The sequence below is a fragment of the Myxine glutinosa genome, chromosome 7, assembly GCF_964187855.1.
Source record: "Myxine glutinosa chromosome 7, kmMyxGlut1.1, whole genome shotgun sequence".
Taxonomy (NCBI): domain Eukaryota; kingdom Metazoa; phylum Chordata; class Myxini; order Myxiniformes; family Myxinidae; genus Myxine; species Myxine glutinosa.
Genome location: NC_136267.1, coordinates 52166470 through 52192664, shown reverse-complemented (window position 1 = coordinate 52192664; position 26195 = coordinate 52166470). Strand labels below are relative to the sequence as shown.

General features: G+C 47.9%; 1 protein-coding gene across 1 annotated transcript in view; it reads left to right on the top strand.

The window, feature by feature from the left end:
- The window catches only part of LOC137431228 (semaphorin-4D), a 113322-nt gene that overhangs the window by 47381 nt on the left and 39746 nt on the right, over nt 1–26195 (top strand). The window contains exons 8-10 of the mRNA XM_078781701.1: nt 5720–5836; nt 21701–21846; nt 22481–22656. Coding sequence (XP_078637827.1) covers nt 5720–5836; nt 21701–21846; nt 22481–22656 — 439 coding nt within the window. The remainder of the gene's footprint in view (nt 1–5719; nt 5837–21700; nt 21847–22480; nt 22657–26195) is intronic.

The window sequence follows — 26195 nt, the reverse complement described above, 5'->3', positions numbered from 1 at the left end:
GGAGGGGAGGGGGAGGGGGAAGGGGAGGGGAGGGGAGGGGGGGGAGAGCGAGCCCCTTGGTAAAGCGAGCGATTTTTTTTTTCATAGCGTCATAGCGTTCATAGCGTCATAGCTTCATAGCGTTTCATAGCGTCATATCGTTCATAGCGTTCATAGCGTCATCGCGTTCCATAGCGTCATAGCGATTTTTTTTTTCATAGCGTCATAGCGTCATATCGTTCATAGCGTCATAGCGTCATAGCATCATATCGTCATATCGTTCATAGCGTCATCGCGTTCCATAGCGTCATAGCGATTTTTTTTTTCATAGCGTCATAGCGTTCATAGCGTCATAGCTTCATAGCGTTTCATAGCGTCATATCGTCATATCGTTCATAGCGTTCATAGCGTCATCGCGTTCCATAGCGTCATAGCGATTTTTTTTTTCATAGCGTCATGGCGTCATATCGTTCATAGCTTCATAGCGTTTCATAGCGTCATAGCGTTCATAGCGTTTCATAGCGTCATAGCGTTCATAGCGTCATCGCGTTCATAGCGTCATAGCGATTATTTTTTTCATAGCGTCATAGCGTTCATAGCGTCATAGCGTCATCACGTGATCGCTCTGAGCGAATCAGCGCCCACCTGCTCTGATTCCATTGATTCCGTGCGCTGAAATGCTCTGAGGTAAATATGAATAAAAAATATGGATCGTCAAATATTTTGAGTTCGGCCATGTTCGTCCCAGGCTCAATGGTCATGTCTATGCCAAATATCAAGCACGTGAGCCTCTCCGTTTAGGAGTCCATCGGTAACATTGCACACACACACACACACACACACACACACACACACACACACACACACACACACACACACACACACACACACACACACACACACACACACACACACACACTGTGTTTTATATATATAGATGATGAAGTTATTTTCATTTAGTTTCCAAAAGGGTACGTTTGATATGATTTGTTGAAAATGCTTTGATAATACTGAAGGAGCTGGGGCTCCCACGTCGATCGGAAGAATGGACGCGACAAAAAGCTAGAATTCATCCGAGTTGCTTTAATGAAATCAAACACTCAGGCACTCTGAAAACCCGTTTATCGGTCAGCAATATATATCTATTATCCCAGGGGGTTTGCCCAGGCCCGGCGCCAGGGGGCGTGGCCCAGCGTCCTGGCTGCGGCCTGGCAAGTTGAGGGCGAGCCTGCCCGGGCATGCCCGGGCATGCCCGGGCGTCCCGACCGAGGCCTGGCAAGTTGAGCGCGGGCCTGCCCGGGCGTCCTGGACGAGCCCGGCATGGTGATCGCTCCGCGTCCTTGATAGGTGCAAGGCGATTGTGAAAACCCAGCGGCAGCCGCTACACACGTCCCCCCAGAATCGACTTGCACCGGCAGGGTCAATTTGAGGGGGGTCCTGATGACCCGGCCGAAGCGACCCCTGGCGGGTCGTGGGAGGGGGTCCGGTGAGGTGGTGGGCGGTCGAGTGGGGGGCACCGTGGACGGGGGGTGGCCTCGCCGCGGCGGAAGGGCCACCCGTGGTGGGTGGTCGACGTCCACGTGCGCCGGCTTGAGGCGGTCCACTGCAATCCAGTCCGACCTGCCGCCGATGTCGATGACGAACGACTTGTCGTCCCGTCGCAGCACCCGGAAGGGCCCGTCGTACGGCGGCTGGAGTGGCCACCGATGTGCGTCGTGACGCACAAAAACATACTCCGCTGTGCGGAGTGCTGGGGGGACGTAGGACTGGGGGTCACCGTGGTGGGATGTTGGCACGGGGGCAAACCGTCGGGCGGCCTCCTGGAGGTCCGAGCGCTGGTGAGCTGCGGACCAGGGACTGGTAGCGTCGGGCACGAATTCGCCCGGGACGCGTAGCACCTGGCCATAGACAAGCTCGGCGGTGGATGCCTGGAGGTCCTCCTTGGGGGCCGTGCGAAGGCCCAAAAGGACCCACGGCAGCCGGTCGGCCCAACCGCCGTCTTGAAGGCCGGCCATGAGCGCGGCCTTCATGGAGCGGTGGAATCGCTCGCACAACCCGTTTGCTTGGGGGTGGTAGGCCGTAGTACGGTGGAGCTTGACCCCCAGGTTGCGGGCGACCGTGCCCCACAGCTCGGAGGTGAACTGTGGTCCGCGGTCTGACGAGATGTCCGCCGGTGCGCCGAAGCGGGCGACCCAGGTGGCGATGAAAGCCTGCGCCACGTCGGCGGTGGTGGTGGAGACGAGGGGAACGGCCTCCGGCCACCTGGTGGTCCTGTCCACCATGGTGAGCAGGTGTGTGAACCCCCGTGACGGGGGGAGGGGGCCCACCAGATCCACGTTGACGTGGTCGAAACGTCGTTCGGGCACGGTGAAAGGTGCCAGCGGGGCCTGGGTGTGTCGGTGGACCTTGGCCCGTTGGCAGGCCGTGCAGGTGCTGGTCCAATCGCGGACGTCCCGACGAAGGCCGTGCCAGATGAAACGCGCCGACACCAGCTTCTGGGAAGCTTTCCGGCCCGGGTGGGAAAGGCCGTGGAGGGAGGCGAAGATGCGGCGTTGCCAGGTGACGGGCACGATGGGGCGAGGCTGGCCTTGGGAGACGTCGCAGAGCAGGACAGTGTCCGCGCAGGGGATGTCGGCCAGGCGGAGGCCCGTGTCCGCCGCCCGGAGGGCTTGCACCGTGGTGTCGGTGGTTTGGTCCGCCGCCATAAGCGCAAAATCCACGCCCAGGTGGACCGCGTTCGCGCTGGCCCGGGAAAGACAGTCGGCCACGGCGTTGTTTTTGCCGGCGACGTGCCGGATGTCCGTGGTAAACTCCGACACGGCGGAGAGGTGGCGCTGTTGGCGGGCCGACCATGGCTCCGTGACCTTGGCCATGGCGTAAACCAACGGCTTGTGGTCGACGAACGCCGTGAAAGGTCGGCCCTCCAGGAGGTGGCGGAAATGGCGGACGGCCAGGTGTAGACCGAGGAGCTCCCGGTCAAACGTGCTGTATTTGAGCTCGTTCGGCCGGAGCTGCCGGCTGAAAAAAGCGAGTGGCTGCCAAACCCCGTTCACCCATTGCTCATGCACGGCGCCCACCGCGTAGTCGGAGGCATCCGTGGTGAGGGCGATGGGAGCGTTGAGCACCGGGTGAGCGAGCAGTGTTGCGTCGGCGAGGGCCCGCTTTGAGCGTTTGAAGGCCGCATCCATTGCTGCGGACCAGGCGATGTCGTGCTTGGCCGGCTTGCCCCGGAGGGCTTCGTAGAGGGGCCGCATGAGTTGAGCAGCGCGGGGCACGAAGCGGTGATAAAAATTCACCATTCCCAGGAATTCCTGCAGGGCCTTTATGGTGCGGGGACGCGGGAACGTGGTGATGGCCTCGACCTTGGTTGGCAGCGGCACGGCCCCGTTCTTGGTGATGTGGTGGCCCAAAAAATCAACGGCCGTCGTGCCGAAGTGGCATTTGGCCGGGTTGACGATGAGGCCGTGCTCGCTGAGGCGCCCGAACAGTGTTCGGAGGTGGAGGAGGTGCTCGGCCCGGGACGTGCTGGCGACGAGGATGTCGTCCAGGTAAACGAAAAGGAACGGCAGGTCACGCAGCACGCCGTCCATCAAGCGTTGGAACGCCTGAGCCGCGTTCTTGAGACCAAACGGCATCCGCAAGAATTCGAATAAGCCGAACGGCGTGATGACTGCCGTTTTAGGGACGTCGGCCGCCCTGACAGGTACCTGGTGATATCCCCGTATGAGATCAATTTTCGAAAAAATGACCCGTCCCGCCAGACGGGCGGAGAAGTCTTGGATATGCGGGATCGGGTACCTGTCGGGGGTGGTAGCGTCATTGAGACGGCGGTAGTCGCCACACGGGCGCCATCCACCCCCCGGCTTTGGCACGATGTGCAGTGGCGAGGCCCACGCGCTATCGGAGCGCCGCACGATGCCGAGGTGCTCCAACGCGTCGAATTCGGCCTTCGCTACGGCGAGCTTGGCTGGGTCGAGGCGGCGGGCCCTGGCATAGACCGGCGGGCCCGTGGTTGGTATGTGGTGCTCGATCCCATGCCGTACTGCGACGGCCGAAAACGTCGGCCGCGTGAGGGCCGGGAACTCCGTGAGCAGGCGAGCAAACTCGTTCGCCGCCGGGACGGTGCATGCCAGCTCGGTCGGCGCGGAGCTGCTCAATGTGCATACCAGGGAGCTGAAGGTTTCAGCGTTGATTAAACGACGCCGTTGGACGTCCACCAGCAGTCCGTGTGCGCAGAGGAAGTCGGCGCCTAGCAGAGCCATGGGCACGTTGGCGGTTACAAACGTCCAAGCAAAGCGTTGGCCGCCGAAGCAGAGGGTGACGTTGCGCGGGCCGAAGGTGCGGATAGTCGATCCGTTGGCCGCAACCAAGGAGGGGCCGCAAACCGCGGATTGCCTGTCCTGGTCAGAGGCGGGTATGACGCTCAGTTGGGCGCCGGTGTCGCACAGGAAGCGCCGTCCGGACGCTTTATCCGTGATGAACAGTAAGTTGCCCGTGTGGCCGGCGCTCATGGCTGGTAATGAACGCCGGCCCGGCCGTTTCCCGGCCTGCCGAAGGTGCACGGGGGTCGGCATGTCCGGGCCTTCTGTCCGAACCTGGCATGATAGTAACACCACGCTTGGTCGGGTGGAGGCCTCGGTCGTCGTGCTGGAGGTGGTCGGCTCGGTAGAGCGGCCGCCAATTGCGTCGGCAGTTCGGCCGTCGACCGTGCCGGGTGCTCGGGCGCCATGGGTGTTGCGTCGGACGGCGGTGGGTCCCATGTCGCCGCTGCGATGCGCTGTCCTGCGGCGGAGATCTTGTCGGCTTCTCTGGCAAGGGCCCGGGGATCTGTGATCGTCGTGCTTGCCAGGGCGAGGCGTACCGGGTTAGGCAGCTGACAGAGGAACAGCTCCCGGAACAGGAATGCCGGAGAGTGCTCGCCGAGCAGTGAAAGCATGTAGTCCATTCGCTCGGAAGGGCGCGTGTCGCCGAGCTCAGGCAGTTCGAGCAGGCGCCGTGCGCGTTCCGCCGATGGGAGGGCGAAAGCATCGAGGAGCAGCTTCTTAATCGCGCCATATTTGTCAGCGGCTGGCGGGCTTTCGAGGAGGCTCAGGGCGCGGGCCGCGGTAGCCGACCCGAGCGCAGCTACCACATGGTGGAAGCGGGTGTCGTCGGCCGTGACGCCTCGCAGGGCGAACAGGGACTCCGCCTGCGCGAACCAAACCGCCGCGTGAGCCTCCCAGAAGGTAGGCAGTTTAAGGGCGACTGCCGTGTCCATGTCGATAGGTCACCAATGAAGGAGCTGGGGCTCCCACGTCGATCGGAAGAATGGACGCGACAAAAAGCTAGAATTCATCCGAGTTGCTTTAATGAAATCAAACACTCAGGCACTCTGAAAACCCGTTTATCGGTCAGCAATATATATCTATTATCCCAGGGGGTTTGCCCAGGCCCGGCGCCAGGGGGCGTGGCCCAGCGTCCTGGCTGCGGCCTGGCAAGTTGAGGGCGAGCCTGCCCAGGCATGCCCGGGCGTCCCGACCGAGGCCTGGCAAGTTGAGCGCGGGCCTGCCCGGGCGTCCTGGACGAGCCCGGCATGGTGATCGCTCCGCGTCCTTGATAGGTGCAAGGCGATTGTGAAAACCCAGCGGCAGCCGCTACAATACCCTCTTTTGTCCTCACAGCATTGCTAAAATATAGTTGGGACAAATAGCCTTTTCCTGTTTTTACTTTGCCTGTTTGTCTTGTTTCCTCCGTTTTGCAGATGGTGAGCTGTATGCAGGCACCACAGACGACTTCTTTGGCCTGAAAGCAGTGATTGAGCGGACGTCATCAAATCGCATGTCCATTCGTACTGTGGAAAGTAAAAGTTGGCTACACGGTGAGTCAGGTTCCCATTGCACGTGAAATAACTTGCAGGGTTAACTCTCTTCCATTAATACTCAAAATAATGTGATGTATATTTCTGAGTCCCTGTTGAAACTAGTTGTTTTATAAGACAGCACAATGACAGGTTTCATTGACAGGTACATCTGGGTATCATCTACATAACGATGAAAATTGATATTGAACTTTTTACAAAATTGTACCAAGTGGATGAAGGTAAAGAGAGAACTAGAGAGTTCATAGAACATGTTACCCCACACGGTGTTCTAGTATATACTTCAATTTAAATAAAACAATGATTTTAAAAGATCGTTAAAAAAAGTTCTGGAAGTTTAGCACTATTGATACAGTCTTATACATCACGTTTATACACCACCTTATTTAACATGTTCAAGTACTGTAAAACTGGTGGTTCTTGGAAGTGACAACATGGTCATTTGCGTTCTGCAGTGTTCAAATATATAATTCAGTATAAATAAAATAAAGACTGTAAAGGTCAAATAAAAAATTAATTTCGGAATTCACGGCCATTTTACCCTGTGTCTATAATGCCACCTATCTAACATATTACGATGTTATTCGTGGCTGTTGTTTGTGTTCTTTATAACGTCCTTAAAAACAGCAAAGTTTCCTGTTTGGAATGGTTTTCAATTTTGTTTGACTGCCAGACGGGCAGACAGAGTGAAGCGATGATCTCACTGCTCTCTGTGTGATTGGGACAAATTCAGAGACAAAGTACTGTTAAAGGGCAGGTTTTTCTGATTCATGTTCAAAATACAACATACAATTTAAATAAGTTGTTCCTCATTCTAACATGTTACATGATTCGTGTTCAAAATATAGCATTTAATTCAAATAAGTTGTTCCTCATTCTACCATGTTACACGATTCATATTCAAAAGATAGCATTCACTTTAAAGGAGTTGTTTCTCAATCATAAACAGACGTTTGAAGACGGACGGACGGACAAGGACTAATGCTTAACCCCGCTTTTCGCTTCGCGTGCACGGGGTAACAAAAGTAGATCAAGAGCAGATTCTTATGGGACGCCGCCAGATAGATGAATCGTGCCAGATAAATAACTAGCAATATTTACAGAGAATTAAAAGTATTGAGTGAATTGTTGTAGGACGAAGAAGATGTTGGAAAGTGAACTATGAATATGTGAGATCTTTCTCTGGAAAGTAGAAGTAAATTACTTCAATCAAGTCATGATATTTTGAGGCTTTTCCTGTAGAAAGAGATTTAATATATAGTGAACCATTGCTGTTTTTAAAGTTGCATATAGACGTCAGTATAAGTGCTTCACACAAAGTATGACCAGGTGCTGGTAACGCCACCCCAGCATGGAGAGACGGCCGAAGGGAATGTGACAAAAGGAAGCACTATACCCCATCATGTCACAATGTGAGAAAATGAGTAATAAAAAGGACTTGGAAGCAAAAGGGACAACAGGAATATAATTACAATTGATGAACTTTTCAAAGAGAAATGAGGGATAAAATTAACAATTAAAAATGTCGGTAAAAGTAAAACTCCTACAGCAAAACAAAAACCAAGAACATTGAAATACACAGAACAAGGGTTAAAAGAGGAAACACAACAAAAGGGAATAGAAGTGAGGGAGGGAAACTGGGAACCTCATGGATCAAAACAGCGGAAGTGCAACGCTGTGATGATGTCACGCAAGCTGCAGATAAATGATAGTTGGTGGAAGATCAATGTATATAAAAGGAAATGGTAGGAAATAGGTGGATGTGAAATCCACAGACAAGCAATGCTCGCAAATATAAGAAAGGTCACAAGTCTCTGTCTGAGTTCAATGTGAGGATGGTATTATGCTGCGACATAAAGTACATGAGATAATACTTTGGCAGCTTTGATTTTGGCAAGTGAACAAGAAGGGCCTTGTTGATTAAAAAAATAAACACGTGACTGTGTGAGGCAGGATTTGGATGAACGTCAGAGGGTTCAATGTGCTCGACTCAATATCTACAAGGCTCAAACCAAGCTCTTAGAACATTAATAATAATAATAATAATTCATTTATTTTGTATAGCGCTTTTCATGAAGCCCAAAGGCGCTTTGACAGAGTGCAAAACATAATGCATAACAAAACATGAAAACAACAATTGCAAAAAGACAAGAATCAATAGGGAAATATTTAAAGCAAAAGGAGGGAGAAGGAGAAGTGATAGTCAGGGGTTAAATGCTGTGGGTTGAATGTTGAATGCAGTTGAATTAGGGTGGCCACAACAAGTTGTGAACCTCTCTATCCCTCGGAGGGTCGCTCTTCCATCACACGGTCTCTGTTTATAGATCATAGTGAAAATTGAAACATCATGGTTAGGGTTAGATTTTTTTGATTTTTTTTAACATGGTGAAACATTCAAGATCATCTCATTTTGGTGGTTGCATGGATTCCTTTGCTCTGGTCTTGGAAGTCACATATTCCAACAAATCCTCTTCTTATAACTATGAAACTTTAATTGCTCAGTGGATCTTGTATAAATCTTGGTTACTTCATCTCGCTAAGATTTCGAAGCCTCAGTTTTATGCTGAATTAAGAGGTCATAAAATAGAGGCTTTTGTGAAATCGAACAGCTACAAAAATTGTGATCATTTACTAAAGGCAAAGCACCAAAAACTGAATTATCCTTGAAAATTGGTGTATTCCAAAACAATAAATATCGCCCTAATAAGGAAAAAGACACAAAATATCTGTACACGTTACAATGTGTTGCTCTACAGGTTACACATTCAATTTGTTCCCCTTGAGGGGGATTTTTTAATTGTGAAGCCGCTTCAATATTTGGCTATGTCTTTCCTTCCAGCTTTTCGTCAAAAAATGAGGAAGAAGAACCTACCCCACCGTGTTTAATTCTAATGGGTTCTAAAGTGTAATTCTAGAGGGGTCTAAAGGGTAATTCGAGATGGTTCTAAAGAGTAATTCTAATGGGTTGTAAAGGGTAATCCATATGCAATTCACTCGGCAAAGGAACAAAGCGATTTCGTCCAGGCAAATGAGGTTTGACTTTAAACAAATTGCAACAGAATTATGAAATAAAGATTACGAACACAGGTAACTCAGACTATTCAGTTTGTTCCTATGTGTATTGTTATTGTATGCTACATGGTTCTCAAGGTGCTAATTCCATTATTTATATTATCATATTATTGCGATAATTGTGATAATGAGGTCCATTATTATGATATAGTTATTTCCATTATCGCCCAGGCCTAATGGATACAGTTTTACATCGTGGATGAGAATTATTCACACCGATTCACATGGAATTCCAAGTTCTTGACTCCAACGCCTGAGAGATTTATTCGGGCTGCTGCCCACCGAATTACAAACAAGGTCATTATTCTCAGGAGACCTTACATCTTGAGGACGTCCCAAATGTGTTGGTCTTGCAGCACTTTTACTGTTGAGATTGCAACAGTGCCTTTGTATGCCTCCGCCCCCGAAGCTGGCCGGAAGCATTATGTTTTCGGGTTGTCCGTCCGTCCATCCGTACGTCCTAAACCTCATTTTTTCTCAACAACCACATGTCCGATTGAGACAAAACTTTCAGGGTAGGAGTGACACCCATGCAGAATGTTTTTATGACAATTGTGACATCATAGGTCACGTCGTGGATTAAACACGCCATCTTGAAGTAAGCACGGCTAATTAAAAAGATATTTCTCAGAAACCGCTGAATGGAAAAATTTGAAACTTGGCACATTTTCAAGTACTCCGGATGGGGAACAAAAGCATGATAATGATTACTTCATCGGTGAAATTGTATACCAGCCAAAAATGTTTTAATCGAATACCTTATCCTAAAAATCTGAAATTGCATGCACATGATCTCTGACGCATTTGTATTGAAATATCAAATTTATGACATCATAGGTCACATGGTTTGGCAGCCATATTGGATTGAAGGAAAGTATTAAATAATTATATCTCTGAAACCGCCTAGCCTATCGATGCGAAATTTTGCAAATGTCATCGAACACCATTGTTGCATATAGTTTGAAAATTATGACGTCGTAGGTCACGTGGTTTGGCAGCCATCTTGGATAGAAAAACGAACCTTATACGACCAACACGAAACTTCACAAACGTGATCCCCTATCCTATCCCATACATATGCAGAGTGGACATTTTTTTAATGTCACATGTCACATGGTTTGGCAGCCATATTAGCTTGAAAACCAATATTAAAAAACAATCCCTTCTCTGAAAACGCTTCACCGATCGATGTGAAACCTGTCCTGTGGTAAAAAATGTGATACTTCAAAACAGCTGAAGAGATTTAAACCAAACTTGTTTATATTTAGGACAGTGAACGAGGGCATCTACCCATTGTCATGCGCAGGGACTATGCGGAGACATATTGGCGACAGTCGCATTGCTCTAGTTCTCTGTACTTTTCGACACAGGCAAATATCTGTGCCTTGCAGAGTGCAGCATAAGTTCCAAACACGTTTAAACACAATTGGAGTCTCTTGTACAAGTCTGTTTTAAGAAAAATCTTCACAGAATGAGTATTGTACCTAATTGTCCATGACATAATTAAAAAGGGAAGAATCGTTGTCAACTTTCATACTCTATCTTGTGGTTCTCTCTTCTTCAATTACTTGAAAAAGAAGAGGTTGTCATTTATAAGACAGAATATATTACACAAAAGGTGAGTTCCGTTTTTTGGGGGTCACCCTGTATGTACAGTCACGTGAAAAAGTAAGTACACCCCATGTAAAGTTTTGACTTTTTCAACATATTTCAACATACAGCTATTTGATCTTCATTTCGACAATATTGATAGATGAAGGTGATATAGTATAACAAATATCATGAAACATTTACATTTTGTAGTCCATTGTATAATTAAAATAAACATAAATGCTAATTTCGCATGTGGAAAAAGTAAGTACACCCCTACATTTATCACTACTTCAAATACCTAAAATTAGAATCAGGTGCACCAGCTCAGGTGCAAATGATTAGAACATCGTTAGAGAGGATCTTGGAGGAACCTATCTTATTTAAACCTCAGACATTTAGTTTGGTTTGCTCTTTGTTGTTGAAATGTGTGGTGTCACCATGCCTAGATCAAAAGAGCTCTCTGAGGCCTCCACAAAGAAGGTTATAGATGCCTACGAGTCTGGGAAGGGATTTAAAAAGATCTCCAAACAATTTGAAATAAATAATTCGACTGTCCATAAGATCATCTACAAGTGGAGAAGATGCCAAACAACTGCCAACTTGTTCAGGCCAGGCCACCCCAGCAAGTTCAGCCCGAGAGCAGACCACAAGATGCTGAAAGAAGTCTCTAAGAACCCCGGAATGTCATCACGGGACCTACAGGTAGCTCTTGCCACTGTTGATGTCAAAGTACACGAGTCTACCATTAGAAAGAGGCTGCACAAATTTGATCTACATGGGAGGTGTGCCAGGAGGAAACCTTTGCTGTCCAGAAAGAACATCAGGGCAAGACTAAAGTTTGCCAATGAACACCGAGGCAAAGACCAGCACTTCTGGAACAATGTGCTCTGGACAGATGAGTCAAAGGTAGAGCTATTTGGCCACAGTACCAGAAGATATGTTTGGCGAAAACCAAAGACAGCATTTGACCACAAGAACCTGACACCAACTGTAAAGCATGGTGGTGGAAATATTAAGGTTTGGGGCAGCTTTGCTGCATCAGGGCCTGGGCAGCTCACCATCATATAATACACTATGAATTCTTCATTGTACCAGAGGGTGCTTGAGGATAATGTGAGGCCATCTGTCAGAAAGTTGAAGCTCAACTGAAGGTGGACCTTGCAACAAGACAATGACCCTAAACATACCAGTAAATCCACCAAGGAATGGCTGAAAAGAAAGAAATGGAGGGTTCTGGAATGGCCAAGTCAAAGCCTGGATCTAAATCCCATCGAGATGTTGTGGGTGGATTTGAAACGAGCTGTGCATGCAAGAAACCCCTCAAAGATCGCACAGCTGAAAGAATTCTGCATGGAGGAGTGGGAAAAATTTCTCCCAGTCGATGTCAGAGACTGGTAGACAGTTATAAGAAACGCCTTGAGGTTGTTTCTGCCAAATGTGGCAATACCACCGATTAGAGCCAAGGGTGTACTTACTTTTTCCACATGCAAAATTTGCATTTATGTTTATTTAAATTATACAATAGACTACAAAATGTAAATGTTTCATAATATTTGTTACATTATATCACCTTTATCTCTCAATATTGTTGAAATGAAGATCAAATAGCTGTATGTTGAAATATGTTGAAAAAGTCAAAACTTTACATGGGTCGTACTTACTTTTTCACGTGACTGTAACTAGTACTATGTCGTGCTACTATAATATTATAGTCTTATTCATGGAGAAGTATAAATAAATGCTATACATTACAAGATAGAGATCGCTGAATGGGACACTGCCAAGGTTTTGCACAAGTTCTGTGATGAATAGTATTGTTGCTTATGTTGAAAAAGCTGTTGTTTGAGATAAGTGCATTGGTTAAGGCTGTGGATTTTCCTCCCTCTACAAGTTTTTTTTACTCTGCTCTACCACATTGTGGCAAAACCCGAGCTACAACATTGAACTTGCTGATAAGGTTGTGCAGCAGAGCAAAGCCTGTTTTCTCAAAAGTCTCCAAGGCACTTGTATAGAGGTTAAATTAAGTGTTTAAAAAACGCCCTAAAACTCGAACTTGTTCTGTAAATTATCATAATAACGCCATGTACCAAGTTTCAGTTGAATTTGTTAAAGGGTATGGGGAAAACGTCTGATAAACCACAGGTGAGGCGGACAGATGGACGGAGAGCAAACATAAAGTCCCCTCCGGTGAAACCTGTAGAGGGTGAATAAGACAGAACATTTAGCAATGTCAAGCCCAATCAGGGTAGTTGAATAGGCGACCCCTTTCATACAACAAGCTACTAAGTGTGACCCATTTGTAGATTAATTTAATTTTATAATGTAGCATATACTAAACGGCTTATTGCAGCTAACGCATGCAAACCTACTCCCTTTAACCAATCTACTCAGCAACCCCTTCTGCCAATCCCCTTTACCCAATCACTCACTTCCCTCAAACCCCTCATCCACTCCCACTTATTTTCCTTTTCCCACTGCCTTCTTCATACCTTCACACACTTCCACTCAACCCAATCACTCACTTCCCTCAAACCATTCATCCACTCCCATTAATATCCTTTGCCTCACTACCTTTTCTGCCCGTTCACCCCTGAACACAAGTTGCCGTTTTAAGCTAATTCAATTCAGCGGTGCAGGAGTGCATATAACTATAGAAGCTAAACAAACACCTCAAATGCCTGATCATGATCATTTCCAATGTCTATGATTTTCATGCAGAGAATCAACATATTGTTACAGTGGCCGGAGAAGAATCCCGCTCCTGAACACCGAATTGTTATGGCCCGGGGTTCGGGTTTACTACGAGGGGGTTAACCTCAATTCCCTCCCGAACTTACCGGACCTGCGGCTGCCGTGCACGAATAACTTCATGTTTAGCAGGTTGTGAACGAGCAACTACGAACGCCGATTGGTCCATCACGCGATAGCTTTCCTGTACCACGTGACGGTCCCAATTGGGGAACGTACCGTACCCTCCGGCGGTACATCAATTTAGATGGCTGAGCGAAAACTGATGGTTACCGCCGAGATAATGCTAATGTCGTTATGGCCAATCTTTACTCTGGGTACGAACAATGGCGGATCAATGGAGAAAAAGACATTCACGGACAGAGTGAAAAGGAAATCGTTTTAACGATTTGATTTATTTACAAATACTTACAATGTGATTATTTCAATAGGAAAGAAAAACGGAAGAGAAGCAGAAACTTAGCTTATTCTCTGCCTTATTACGATTACTACAAATAAACACCACATGGGCCCAGCACACTTTCATGGGGGAGGGGAGGGGAACGAACAAACAAACATAGGAAACCTGATAGCACAAAGGCTACGATGCTCCAGAGCTCCGGATGCCTCCCAGCATGGCAGAGTGAAGTCGATCATCAGGACGGACTTGGGCAGGTAAGGTCGTGCGCACGTGCACCGAGGGAGTCCGGCAGCCAGCGAAGGACAATGAACACATGAAAAACGAGCAGGTTCAAGGCCTCTTTGTCGTGTTCACGTGCAGCGAGAGGGAGCAGGGAGAGTCCGGCCAAGAGAGCAATCATGTGCAGAGGCTGAGTGAATCCGGCAGAGAGAGACAGGCCCAGAGTGTAGCAATCTTGCAGACACGTGGTGAGTGCACAAGAGACAGGCCCAGTGTGGAATAATGTAGGTGTAGAGGCCTGTGAGAGGGAAACCAGCCAAGAGCATAAATATCCACGTGCTCAGTGGGGCTAGAGAGAGCGGCCAGAGAGAGACTCAATACAGGCACGTGTTAGGTTCACAATGTCCAAGAACCAAGAGAGAGCAAAAACATGTTCAAATCCCTTTATTCACCCTCGCCGAGGGTGGGGGGGAATCTTGGAGGTCTCCGGGCTCCCAATTGGTGGAGCCCGTTACTCCGCCCCACAAGGTCCCCCAAAGTAACTTTCACCCTGATTGGTGGGTTTCTGAACCTGGACACCATGATCTACCTTGGAGCCTGGTGCATTGCCTGGTACATGATTCCTTATGGGTGGAGGACCTATCTTTCCTTTCCCCAATGCACAAAGACATCATAACCCGAAATAAGGGAAAGGGACTAAGATAATGATCTACAACAACAACAACAACAACATGCATTTTAAGGCCATTTTCCCTGCTAGAGCGGGGGTTAGCCTTGCGTTCCCCATGACAATCTTCTCCATCTTGCCCTATTTTCTGCATCTCTCCTTGTTAACCCCCTTGCCCGCATTTCTTCGTCCACCATCTTTAGCCAAGTCTTTCTCGGTCTTCCCCGTCCTCTACTTCCTTCTACATTCATTTCCATCACTCTTCTCAACCAGTCTCTTTCATCCTTCCTCAACACATGACCAAACCATCTCCACCTGTTCCTCTTCACAGCATCAATCACAGGCTCTATTCCCATCGTTTTTCGCAATTCATCATTTGTCTTCCTCTCTCTCAACGATACTTCGCACATCCATCGAACCATTTGCATTTCCACCCTTTCCAACCTTCGTTGCTGCTCTACGTTCATTACCCATGTCTCGCTCCCATAAATCATAACACTTCTCACACAGGCAGCATACACCTTTCCCTTCAGCTTCAACGACACTCCCCTCCTCGTCAGCACGCCACTCAGTTCCCGAAACTTCTTCCATGCACATCTCACTCTAGCAACCTTTGCCAAGTCTGATCCACCTTCTCCATTCAGCATGTCTCCGAGGTAGCAAAATGTTTTCACACCTTCCAACTTCACGCCGTCTCCGAGATCCAACTCAACATTTTGTCCATCTGCAGCTCCCTCTGTGCACACCTTGCATTTGAATGTAGCTGCCACACTGGTTAATGACCCTCTCAGACCACTACATTTTTGATGAACCCACTCAGCGCACATTGGACATTGAATGGAGTTCACTCCGACACCCTTCCTCCCACGGTAAACCCTCCTTTATGTTCTGAGCCAGCACCTCCATCACAGCTACAAATAGTAGTGGACTTAGTACCGACCCCTGATGCACTACCAACTTCACCTCAAACTCACCACTGTTCCCGTCCTTCATCCTTAAAGCTGTGCGCTCTCTTTTGTACATTGCCATCACTACTCTGATCAACCATTCCTCCACTCCTAACTTCCTCATTGCCCATGTCAATACTTTGCGTGGAACCCTATCGAATGCTTTCTCCAGATCAACAAACCCAAGAAACAACTTCTTCCTCTTCTCCATGTACTTCTCCTACAACTGCCTCACAATAAAAAGCGAGTCTGCCGTTCCTCTTCCTGGCATAAATCCAAACTGCATGTCGTCGATCTTCACTTTCTTCCTTATCCTCCTCTCCAACACCCTTTCCAATACCTTCATTCCATGCTCCAATAACTTTATCGCTCGGTTCGAGCCACACTCTAGAGGGTCACCTTTCCCCTTGTATAGATGGACGAAGGTACTCAGTTCCCAAATCCACTGGAATGCGGCCTTCTTTCACCGCCAGATTACATATCTCTGTCATTCTCTTCACACCCCAACTTCCTGCTGCCTTCAACATATCTCCCACAACTCCCGTCGGCCCTCCCGCTTTTCTACTCTTCATTGCTTTAATCGCTTACTCAACTTCTTTCTCAGTTATCTTCTCTGCCGGTCCTAAAACTGGGTTACTCTCTATGTTGCCATCCCATTCATTCTCTGTATTCAACAGCATTTCCATATATCTTTTCCATCTTCCTTTAATTCCATCTGGGTCCACAACGATTTGTCCCACTTCATCCTTCAAGCAACTCACCCCCATCACATCACACCTCTCTTTCGCTATCTGCTTTGCAATCCTGAATACTGCTCTCTGACCCTCTTCCGAATCCAAGCGTTCTCCGAACATTTTCCTACATGCGTCCTGCGCCTTTGCTACCTCTTTCTTTGCAGCCTTCTTGGCTGCCTTATAACTTTCATGCTCTGCTGTTTCTGCTCCCATACCCTTTGCCTTCTGCCACTCCTTGAACTTCTTCCTCTTCTCATCAATCCTTTCCAACTTCATCATCCCACCACCATGTCTCCGAGTGCCTCGGTGGTCCTTTTGTCCATCCACATACCTCACCAACGGCTCCCAACAGACTAGCTTCCATTGACATCCAACCACTTTCAAGCTCAACCACATCATCCTTTACCCTACTCAGCCTCTCTTTTAATGCCTCCCTTACTGTCACCTCTTTCAACCTCCACACCTTCATTCTCGGTTGGTACTTCACCCGCCGAGCTCTCCTCGCACCTTTCACCCTTATGTCATAGACAACCAAGTGGTGCTGTGAAACAGCCTCCTCCCCCGGGATCACCTTTGTGTCCCGGAGGTGCCCCCTTTCTCGCCTACGCACCATCAGGTAGTCAACGGTTGTCGTCGACCCACCTGACGTGTATGTAACATTGTAACAAGCTTATTATCCTCATTCTGGAACTGAGTATTACAAATCAACAAATCAGCTCCATCAGCAAACTCCAAAATCCTTTCATCTTCTCCATTTCTCACACCATATCCGTAACCCCCATGAACTCCCTCAAAACCATCCATACTCCTTCCCACATGTCCATTTAGGTCTCCTCCTACCACAACAACTTCCTCATCTTTCACGTTTTCCATCAGCTTCTCTATCGCACACCAGAACTTGTCCTTCTCTTCATCGCTCCGACCAACCTGCGGAGCATATCCGGAGATGACATTCACCAAGAGCTTTCCAATCATCATTTTCACCACCATCAACCTATTACTCACTCTAATCACACTCACCACACTATCTACAAACTCCTCAGAAAACAGGACACCAACACCATTCACGCCCTCCAGGCACCCTTGCCACACAAACTTGTATTTCTGTCCCTGCCTGCCCTTCACCATTCTCACACCACTTCCCTTCCATCTCGTCTCTTGCACACAACATATGTCCACTCTTCTTCTGACCAATACTTCCACCACTTCTCCTGATCTCCCTGTCATTGTCCCTACATTCCATGTCCCAAACCTCAGAAACCGATCTCCACTTCGGGCTGTACCCTGCCCATATGTAGTTGTAATTGTCATGGTTCTATTTTTTGAGGCAATGTTTTTATGGCCAGATGCCCTTCCTGACGCCAACCCTCTTAGTCGTCTCTTACGACATGCAGGGATGCGGTGTACCTATTCTAATCCAGGGTACACACTGGGAAACGTTTAAAACATGGAAATTTCTGGGGGGGGGGGGGGGGGGTAGGGTGGGGGGGGGCATCACGGCTGCGGGGGCCCCGTCAGCACCACGCCATGGCGGCCCGGTCAGCACCACACCACGTCGGCCCGGTCAGTACCACACCACGTCGGCCCGGTCAGCACCACACCACGTCGGCCCGGTCAGCACCACACCACGTCGGCCCGGTCAGCACCACACCACGTCGGCCCGGTCAGCACCACATGTCAGCCTGGTCAGCACCACACCACGGTGGCCCGGTCAGCACCACACCATGGCGGCCCGTTCAGCACCACACCACGTCGGCCCAGTCAGCACCACACCACGTCGGCCCAGTCAGCACCACACCACGTCAGCCCAGTCAGCACCACACCACAGCGGCCCGGTCAGCACCACACCACGTCGGCCCGGTCAGCACCACACCACGGCGGCCCGGTCAGCACCACACCATGGCGGCCCGGTCAGCACCACACCACGTCAGCCCGGTCAGCACCACACCACGGCGGCCCGGTCAGCACCACACCCTTGGAAAGGACTTCGATGCTGTGGAGAGATCGAAGCAAGCCTCCTTGCTCGAGCGGACCGGAAGCGGAGGTCCATATATATAAGCACATATATATAATGTGCACATATATATATAAGGATACAATATATTGTGGGCTTTCACTTAAAATACGAGCAAATAATAACAGCGGGGTAGCAGAAAAGGAGGTGGGGTTGAGAGGTTGGGGTATTAAATCAAGCCTCTCAAAATATCAGCACCACACACCACGTCGGCCCGGTCCGCCCAGAGCCTGGCGCGAAGTCCAAGGACATCAGCACGTCATCCGAAAACAGCTCCGGTTGGAGCGAACCACTCGGTCAATGGCGCGAACCAGGTCCCGACACGCCCTTGCTCACTTGGCCCCGATGAAGGCCTCGCTGGGTGTTCTCCAACCAGGGGCAAAATCGCCCAAGCCGCGCTGGATTTCGGCAGCGGAAGCCTTGCTCGCTCGGCCCCGATGAAGGCCTCGCTGGGTGTTCTCCAAACAGGGGCAAAATCGCCCAAGCCGTGCTGGATTTCGGCAGCGGAAGCCTGGCTCGCTCCACCCCGATGAAGGCCTCGCTGGGTGTTCTCCAAACAGGGGCAGAATCGCCCAAGCCGCGCTGGATTTCGGCGGCGGAAAGCAGCCACGATGCGACGATATTCGGTCGGGCTGTAATGCGAACACCACGGCGGCCCGGTCAACACCGCACCCTTGGAAAGGACTTCGATGCTGTGGAGAGATCGAAGCAAGCCTCCTTGCTCCTTGGACTTCGATGGTTTGCTATGAAATGGTCTGCTATGAAATAACTATTCTAAGGGACCTGTATGGTGGTTGCCATTACTTTTTAGTGGTTTACCAAAACCGCAACAATATCTTATGAAATTATGACTTGTAATAGCCACTACCACCAGGAATAGTGCTCCATGATACACTCACATGATTCAACCTTGACAACTCAGACTAATTATGTACAAAAACCTTCACTTATTACACAAATTGCTCATCCCATTATTTGGGTTGTGTGTTAGCCAGACTAATATTAGCCTTATTGTATTAATGTATTAGCCTTGATTGCTCCCGGAAAAAGAAATAACCCGGCTCGCGTAAATGAATCAAAAACATGCCTACTGCTTATGTGCATATGTAATACATCATGGTTATATAGCTCGGATAATTCCAATTGTGAATATGAGACTTCCGAAGACATATTGGGCTTACCAGAAAACCAACATGGTGGACGCATCAATGTACTTACTTCCTGACAATTGTGGGTGGAGTCAAACCAGCTCTCCAGCCAATGGGTTTGAAGGCTTCATAAGCACAGCACTTCATCACGTCTTTAATATACAATATATTTCAAATGCAATCTTTGTGGGAAGAATGGGGTGTAGAAAAGGACACATGAGATGGACAGGATGGATACACAAGGAAACTCTCAGGAAAGAGAAACTGAACATTTGTAAGGTGGATGGCTTGGAAGTATGGATGAGGAAGTGGCTCATTGAGGGGAGAAAAGATCATGGTTTTGGATTGGGGATTATCTGAGATGGTGGTGAACAGCTGTCTTGAAGACCTGGAGAGAAGAATGCGATTGAAGAGAATGTGGAGGAAGTTAGTTCCACAGGTGTGAAAAAGAGGGATGCATGAGTGTGTAGTTGAGCAGTGATCCTGGATTTTGGGAGTTTCACCAGAAAGGGGGGAGGGGGGAGGGTGATTGCGGACCATGTGCGGCTGCAGGAACTTGGATGGGACAAAGCATGGAAAAAGCAGAGGGTGCAAGACCAGAAAGGAGGTGGTAGAAGACCACACTGACTTGCTTGTGATGGGAGAGTCATAGGTCCATCGACTCGGCTTCAGCATGGGAGATTAAATTGATCTTGAAGGCCTTGGTTTCCATGATAGAAAGCTGAGCAAGATGTGAGGTAGGGGAGTCAGCCAAGACGGGAAATCAGTACTCCATCAAGCTGTGGATGAAGGCCTTGTAGGTGTTCGTGTGTGCCAATGAAGGACTATGTACAACGGGGGTGGGGGTGGGGGGTTATTCATCATTAATCATCAAGTGGTGTTTCACACAGTCGGTGAAATGTGCTTTGCCCAGGAAAGATCATGGCTGATAATGAGACCGAGGAGTTTGAGTGACTGACCTTCCTCAAGGTGAGGATTGTTCAGAATGTAGATGGGAGGAGTGGGGGAGGATAGCGGGTGGGATTTGCCAGGCGATCCTTTTTTTTTTTTTTGGATCACAGTTGCTAAAGTAATCATAGATTTCGGGTTTTTTTGAAACCCTGAAATTGGCCTGTTTTTCTAGTGTATATGTGGATTAGGTCCTTTCCCCCAAAATAAATTGCTTAACGATCACAGAGTGGTATCACGTGTTTTCAAACTCAGGACACCCTAATACATCAAAAACAACCAAAAAAAAAAAAAAAACCTTGTAATCCACACATTGTTGCAAGGTTAAGCAAAAAATCAGGTATGCCACCTGACAAACTAGATGGTATTCATAGAATACTTACCCTGCGCAGTCAACTTGTTGCGAGCCAACTCTTCTGTTTTTGAACATTTTTTTTTCTTTGACCCAATATAGCCGCCAGACCACGTGAGCAATTGCATCAGAAATTTATATTCTCTAATATAATTGTTGCATAGATTACGCTCAATAAATTTCAAACTGATCAGGCTAAGCGTTGTCCCTGTCGAATTATGACATCATAATTACAGCACCAATGACATCATCAGTAACAAATCTTATTCCCCAAGGGGAGTACTTGACAATGAGCCATGTTTAAATTTTTTCCATGGAGCGGTTTCAGAGATGTAGAGGTGCAACTTTTTTCGATTTTTCCAATGTGGCGCCTGTACCACGTGGCCTATGACGTCATTATCATTATAACAATTCTACAGGAGGAGCCGCTCATATTCTGAAAATTTCGTGTTCATCGGACTAACAGTTGCAGAGGAAATTTTAATTTTCATATTGATCAGATCAAGAGTTGTACTTGTCGAATTATGACGTCATAATTAAGGCACCGATGACATCACCATCAAGATGTCTTATTCCCCATGGGGTGTGCTTGACAATGAGCCACATTTCAATTTTTTCCATTAAGCGGTTTGGGAGATATAGAGGTGGAACATTTTTCCAAGATGGCGTCCATACAACGTGACCTATGACGTCATAATTATGAATAGAAAAATTCTACAGGGGGAGGCGCTTCTATGGTAAAACTTTCATGTCAATCGGACCAACAGTTGCCGAAAAAATGAATTTTTAAAATGCAGACACGCTCGGCACACGTACGCACATGAATGCTTAACCTCGCTTTTCGCTTTGCGAGCGCAGGGTAATAAGACAATTGATGAATTACAACCAATTACCACCAATGAATGTCAGAAGATAGTTTTAGCATTGGAAGGACATCATCTCACACACAGGAAGTCCAATTTTTTTGAAGAAAAAAAAAAAGAGAAAAATGTGAAAATAACCACATTTTCTATGTTTTCCAGACCCTGTATTTGCTGGTGTGGATGTGGTTAGAGGCAATGCGACCAAACATGAAGGTGACGAGGTCATTTTCTTCTTCTCGGAAATGGCATCTGAGTTTTCCTACATCAGCAAGCCCATGGTTCCCCGAGTCGCCAGGGTCTGCAAAGTATGAACTGCTTTTCATATTGGTTGAGTGAGTGTAGTAAGAAGGGCATGACCTGTTGTGGTGATGGTACGTGCAGTTATGAGTGAGTAATTAAATATCAATGTTATCACCTTGTGCTATCCAACTGTTTCTGTTTCCAAACTGTGTCTGCCCAACATACATGTTTCATGGACACATATCATATTTGTAGCTATACCAGTATCTTTCACATTGGTAACTCAGCCTTTTGAACTACTCCTCAACTGTTTATTAAATCACATGGTGTTCAAATAACCATATCTAGTGAGTGAGAGTGAGAGTGAGAGTGAGTGAGTGAGTGAGAGAGTGAGAGAGTGAGTGAGTGAGTGAGTGAGTGAGAGAGTGAGAGAGTGAGTGAGTGAGTGAGTGAGAGAGTGAGAGAGAGAGAGTGAGAGAGAGAGAGAGTGAGAGAGTGAGTGAGTGAGAGAGTGAGAGAGAGAGAGAGTGAGAGAGTGAGAGAGTGAGAGAGTGAGAGAGTGAGAGAGAGAGAGAGAGAGAGAGAGAGAGAGAGAGAGAGAGAGAGAGAGAAAAAAAAATTGAGAAAAATGTTTTTCGAAAAGTGTGTGGTCATTCGATTATTTGCACAGGATTATGCAGCAGTATTACTTGTGTGCAGGATGATATTGGTGGACTCCGGGTGCTACAGAAAAAATGGACAACCTTTGTGAAGTCTCGTCTGGAATGTGGGCATGGAAATAAGTTCCCCTTCACACTACTGCAAGATGTATCGGTGATGTCAAACCCCGATGATGCCAGCGACACCACTTTCTACACCCTTCTAATACCACAGTGGTGCGAGCATCTTTTTTGCTTCCTTTAAACAAGAGGAATTCTGGATTAGGCTGGTTTGTACTTTGTTTGGCCAGGAACTTTTTTCTATTATCAATTTTCCATTGTTATGATGGGCCCAGTCTGACCATTTATTGTCAGAAACCAGCTCTTGAAGAAAGTAAACATAGGGTCAATACCCCTGGCACTCACCTGGTAGAATAAACGGTATACTACACTGACTAAGGGTATTTTAAACCAATTGCAATGGTTGCTGGAAGACAGGGCAGCATGATGAATCATACTAACATAATCATAAGACTTTAAACAAACAAACCAAAAAAAATACCTATTTTGGGGGGCAACCCGCCCCTCCCCGCCACCCACCTCATGTACCTTCTCAGACCCCAATTTTTCCAATGCCTTGAACAAACATTTGGTACATCACAGATGATTAAGGTTGTGGTCAAGTTTCATCAGAATTGCATGTGTAGTTTCTGAGAAGAAAGCAAACACCGATTTTGGGGTGCAACCCCTCCCCCCGTAAACCTCCAAAAGGGCAGATTTTTTTTAATGCCGTGAACAAACTTTAGTCACAACACAACAAATATCATTTGTGCCAAATTTGGTCGCAATCGCATCAGCGGTTTCGGAGAAGAGGTTTCAAGTGTTTAGGGATGGACGGACTACCGCACTGACTGACGGACTGATGATGCGCCATCGCATAAGCTCCCCTGAACTTCGTTCCAGGTGAGCTAAAAACCATACAAAATGGATGCAGGTAGATATGTTATTTTCAGGAAGTTGTTTGTAAACGATTGTTTTTAGGAATAAAATATGATTGCATTTGATTGTAAAAAATTTTTTTTGTTCCTGGCTACCACCAGACTCGTTTTGTGTACCACAGACCAGTTAATGTGTGGCAGGCATTTCCTGTTAGCTAGCATGTATGCAGAATTAGCTTGTGTGGCACTTGCTTCCTGCTGCCCACTACAGTAATGGTGTCTGATCTCGATATAACCCTAGTTCAATTTAAATCCAACTGATAGCTGGCCGGAAGCTGATTTGGATGATGAGACACCTGAGCGGTGGTGGAGTGGTCCAATGGTATGACCATGCATTGTGGCCCTTTGGGGTCAGGATGCATGTGTTTGAATGACCATGTGCTTTTGGGTTGTGCCAAGTGCCACACAGTGGCCTTTGGGTTGAGGTGCATGTGTAATGTTATTGGGCCAGCCTTGAGAGACATTGTGCCTTGGCCATGGGGTCAAGGTGCACGTCCAAGGCTTTTTTTTTTTTTTTTTTTTTTTTTTTTTTGTATACAAGATCGAGGCTCGTGAAAGAGCGAACATTAATCACACAGAAAGACAAACAGACACATAAAACAAATAACATCGGGAGCGGTAGACAAGATGGGGAGAGAGGGGGAAGGACACAAACACAACATTTGAGAGCAGGGACCAAGAGACATGGAGACATCGAGAGATCTGTGGGAGGGAGAGGGCTTTGGGGGGGAGGCATGTGAAGGGGGGGAGGCATGTGAAGGGGGGGGGGGGGTGGGAGAGGTATAAACATATGGACACTGCCAGGATTTCCAGGAAATAAGTTGGAATTTCAAACAAGGTGGATCTGGGGTGAATTAGTGGGGGTAGAAAAGATCAAGGTTATGGATGGGGGAAGATAAGAGATGGTGGTGAACAGCTGTTTTAAAGACCTGGAGGGAGGAGAGGGATTGAAGGGAGTGTGGGAGTTTGTTCCACAGGCGGGAGAAAAGAGGAATGAAAGAGTGAAGGTGAGCAGAGAGCCGAGATTTCGGCAGTTTAACCATCAGAGGGTTGCTGGCAGATCTTGTGCGACCTGTAGGAATATTTGGGGGACAGAGCACAGAGAGAGCTGGGGGAGCAAGGCCGGAGAGGAGTCGGTAGAAGACAGAAAGACCACCTACCTGCCTGCGGTGAGTGAGTGAAAGGCCCTCAGAGATAGCTTCATCGCGGGAGATTCCAATGATTTTGAAAGCTTTGGATTCAACAGATGCATGTTTGTTTGGCTGTTCAGAACAAGGCTGTTCAAATGTTTGATTTTTTTACCTTTTTTCATCGTAAAAAAGGCAGGCCTTAGCTCTGGCCTCATAAGAGCCACCTGAGGCTGAGCCACCTGAGGTGGTGGAGTGGTCCAATGGTATGACCATGCATTGTGGCCCTTTGGGGCTAACCCCCGCTCTAGTAGGGAAAATGGCCTTTAAAATGCATGTTGTGTTTGTTGTGGGGTCAGGATGCCTGTGTTTGAATGACCATGTGCTTCAGCCTTTGGGTTGAGGTGCATGTGTAATGTTATTGGGCCAGCCTTGATAGACGTTGTGCCTTGGCCATAGGGTCAAGGTGCACGTCCAAGGCTGTTCAAATGTTTGATTTTTTTTACCTTTTTTCATCGTAAAAAAGGCAGGCCTTAGCTCTGGCCTCATAAGAGCCACCTGAGCGGTAGTTGTGATGCATCTCTAGTCTTGCGTGTCTAGCATGTATGATTAGGCATACAAATGTTTACCTTCATTAATTTATTTCCCTCTAGAGTCTAGGTGGATTCAATTACCCAGATCGTTGCCATGGAAAAGATAACAGGATCAGATACGCACGCACGTGTGGCTTAGGAAATATAATAACTTGATGGGCACGAAACAAATCTAATATGAAATTCCTGATGAAGGGCAGATGCAAAAGACAAGCACTTAAACAAGGATACTGCAACCCTCTATGGCTCCAAACACACACACAGTCACACCTTAAAAACGGAACCATGACAAGGATATTGGTGTTTAAGGGCAATGCAAAAAGGAAGGCTTGTATGGTGCAGGCAAGGGCGCCAAGATGCAGGCATAAGGTGGCAGGATGCAAGTAACAGGTGGGTGGCAGGATGCAGGCGGAGGGCGGCAGGATGCAGGCGGGGGGCGGCAGGATGCAGGCGGAGGGCGGCAGGATGCAGGCAGAGGGCGGCAGGATGCAGGCGGAGGGCAGCAGGATGCAAGCGGAGGGCGGCAGGATGAAGGCGGAAGGTGGAAGGATGATGGCGGCAGGAGGATGGTGTCAGGAAACGGTAGTGAAGCAAGATAGCAGACACACTCGTGATGACACAACAAGAAGGTGAGCTTGAACCAACCACAAGGTCCAAGCGAGAACACTCTCAGCGTAGGGTGCAAGCTTTTCAAAAGCACCCCCATGTGTCCACCCCTCTGGGTGTTTCCTGTGATTTCTTGACATCCTGCAGCCACATGGGGGAGTGGGTCACACACGGGGGAGTGGGTCTATGTATGTATATATATAATGTATATATATATATATATACCCAGAGGTGGACCACGGTTGAAATGGGAGGATTGTGTGTGGTCAAGGCAGGGCAGTAGCTTTGTACCATCAGACCTCACCCATTATGAAGGGAAGAGGAGGAAAACAACAACAACATTTTTATCACACGCTACTCCAAAAGTACTCTGATTTGGATAGTATTGGGGCATAAGTAGTAATTCATATTTTCAGAATCATTTCAGGAAGCAATCAAGTGAAACAGAAACT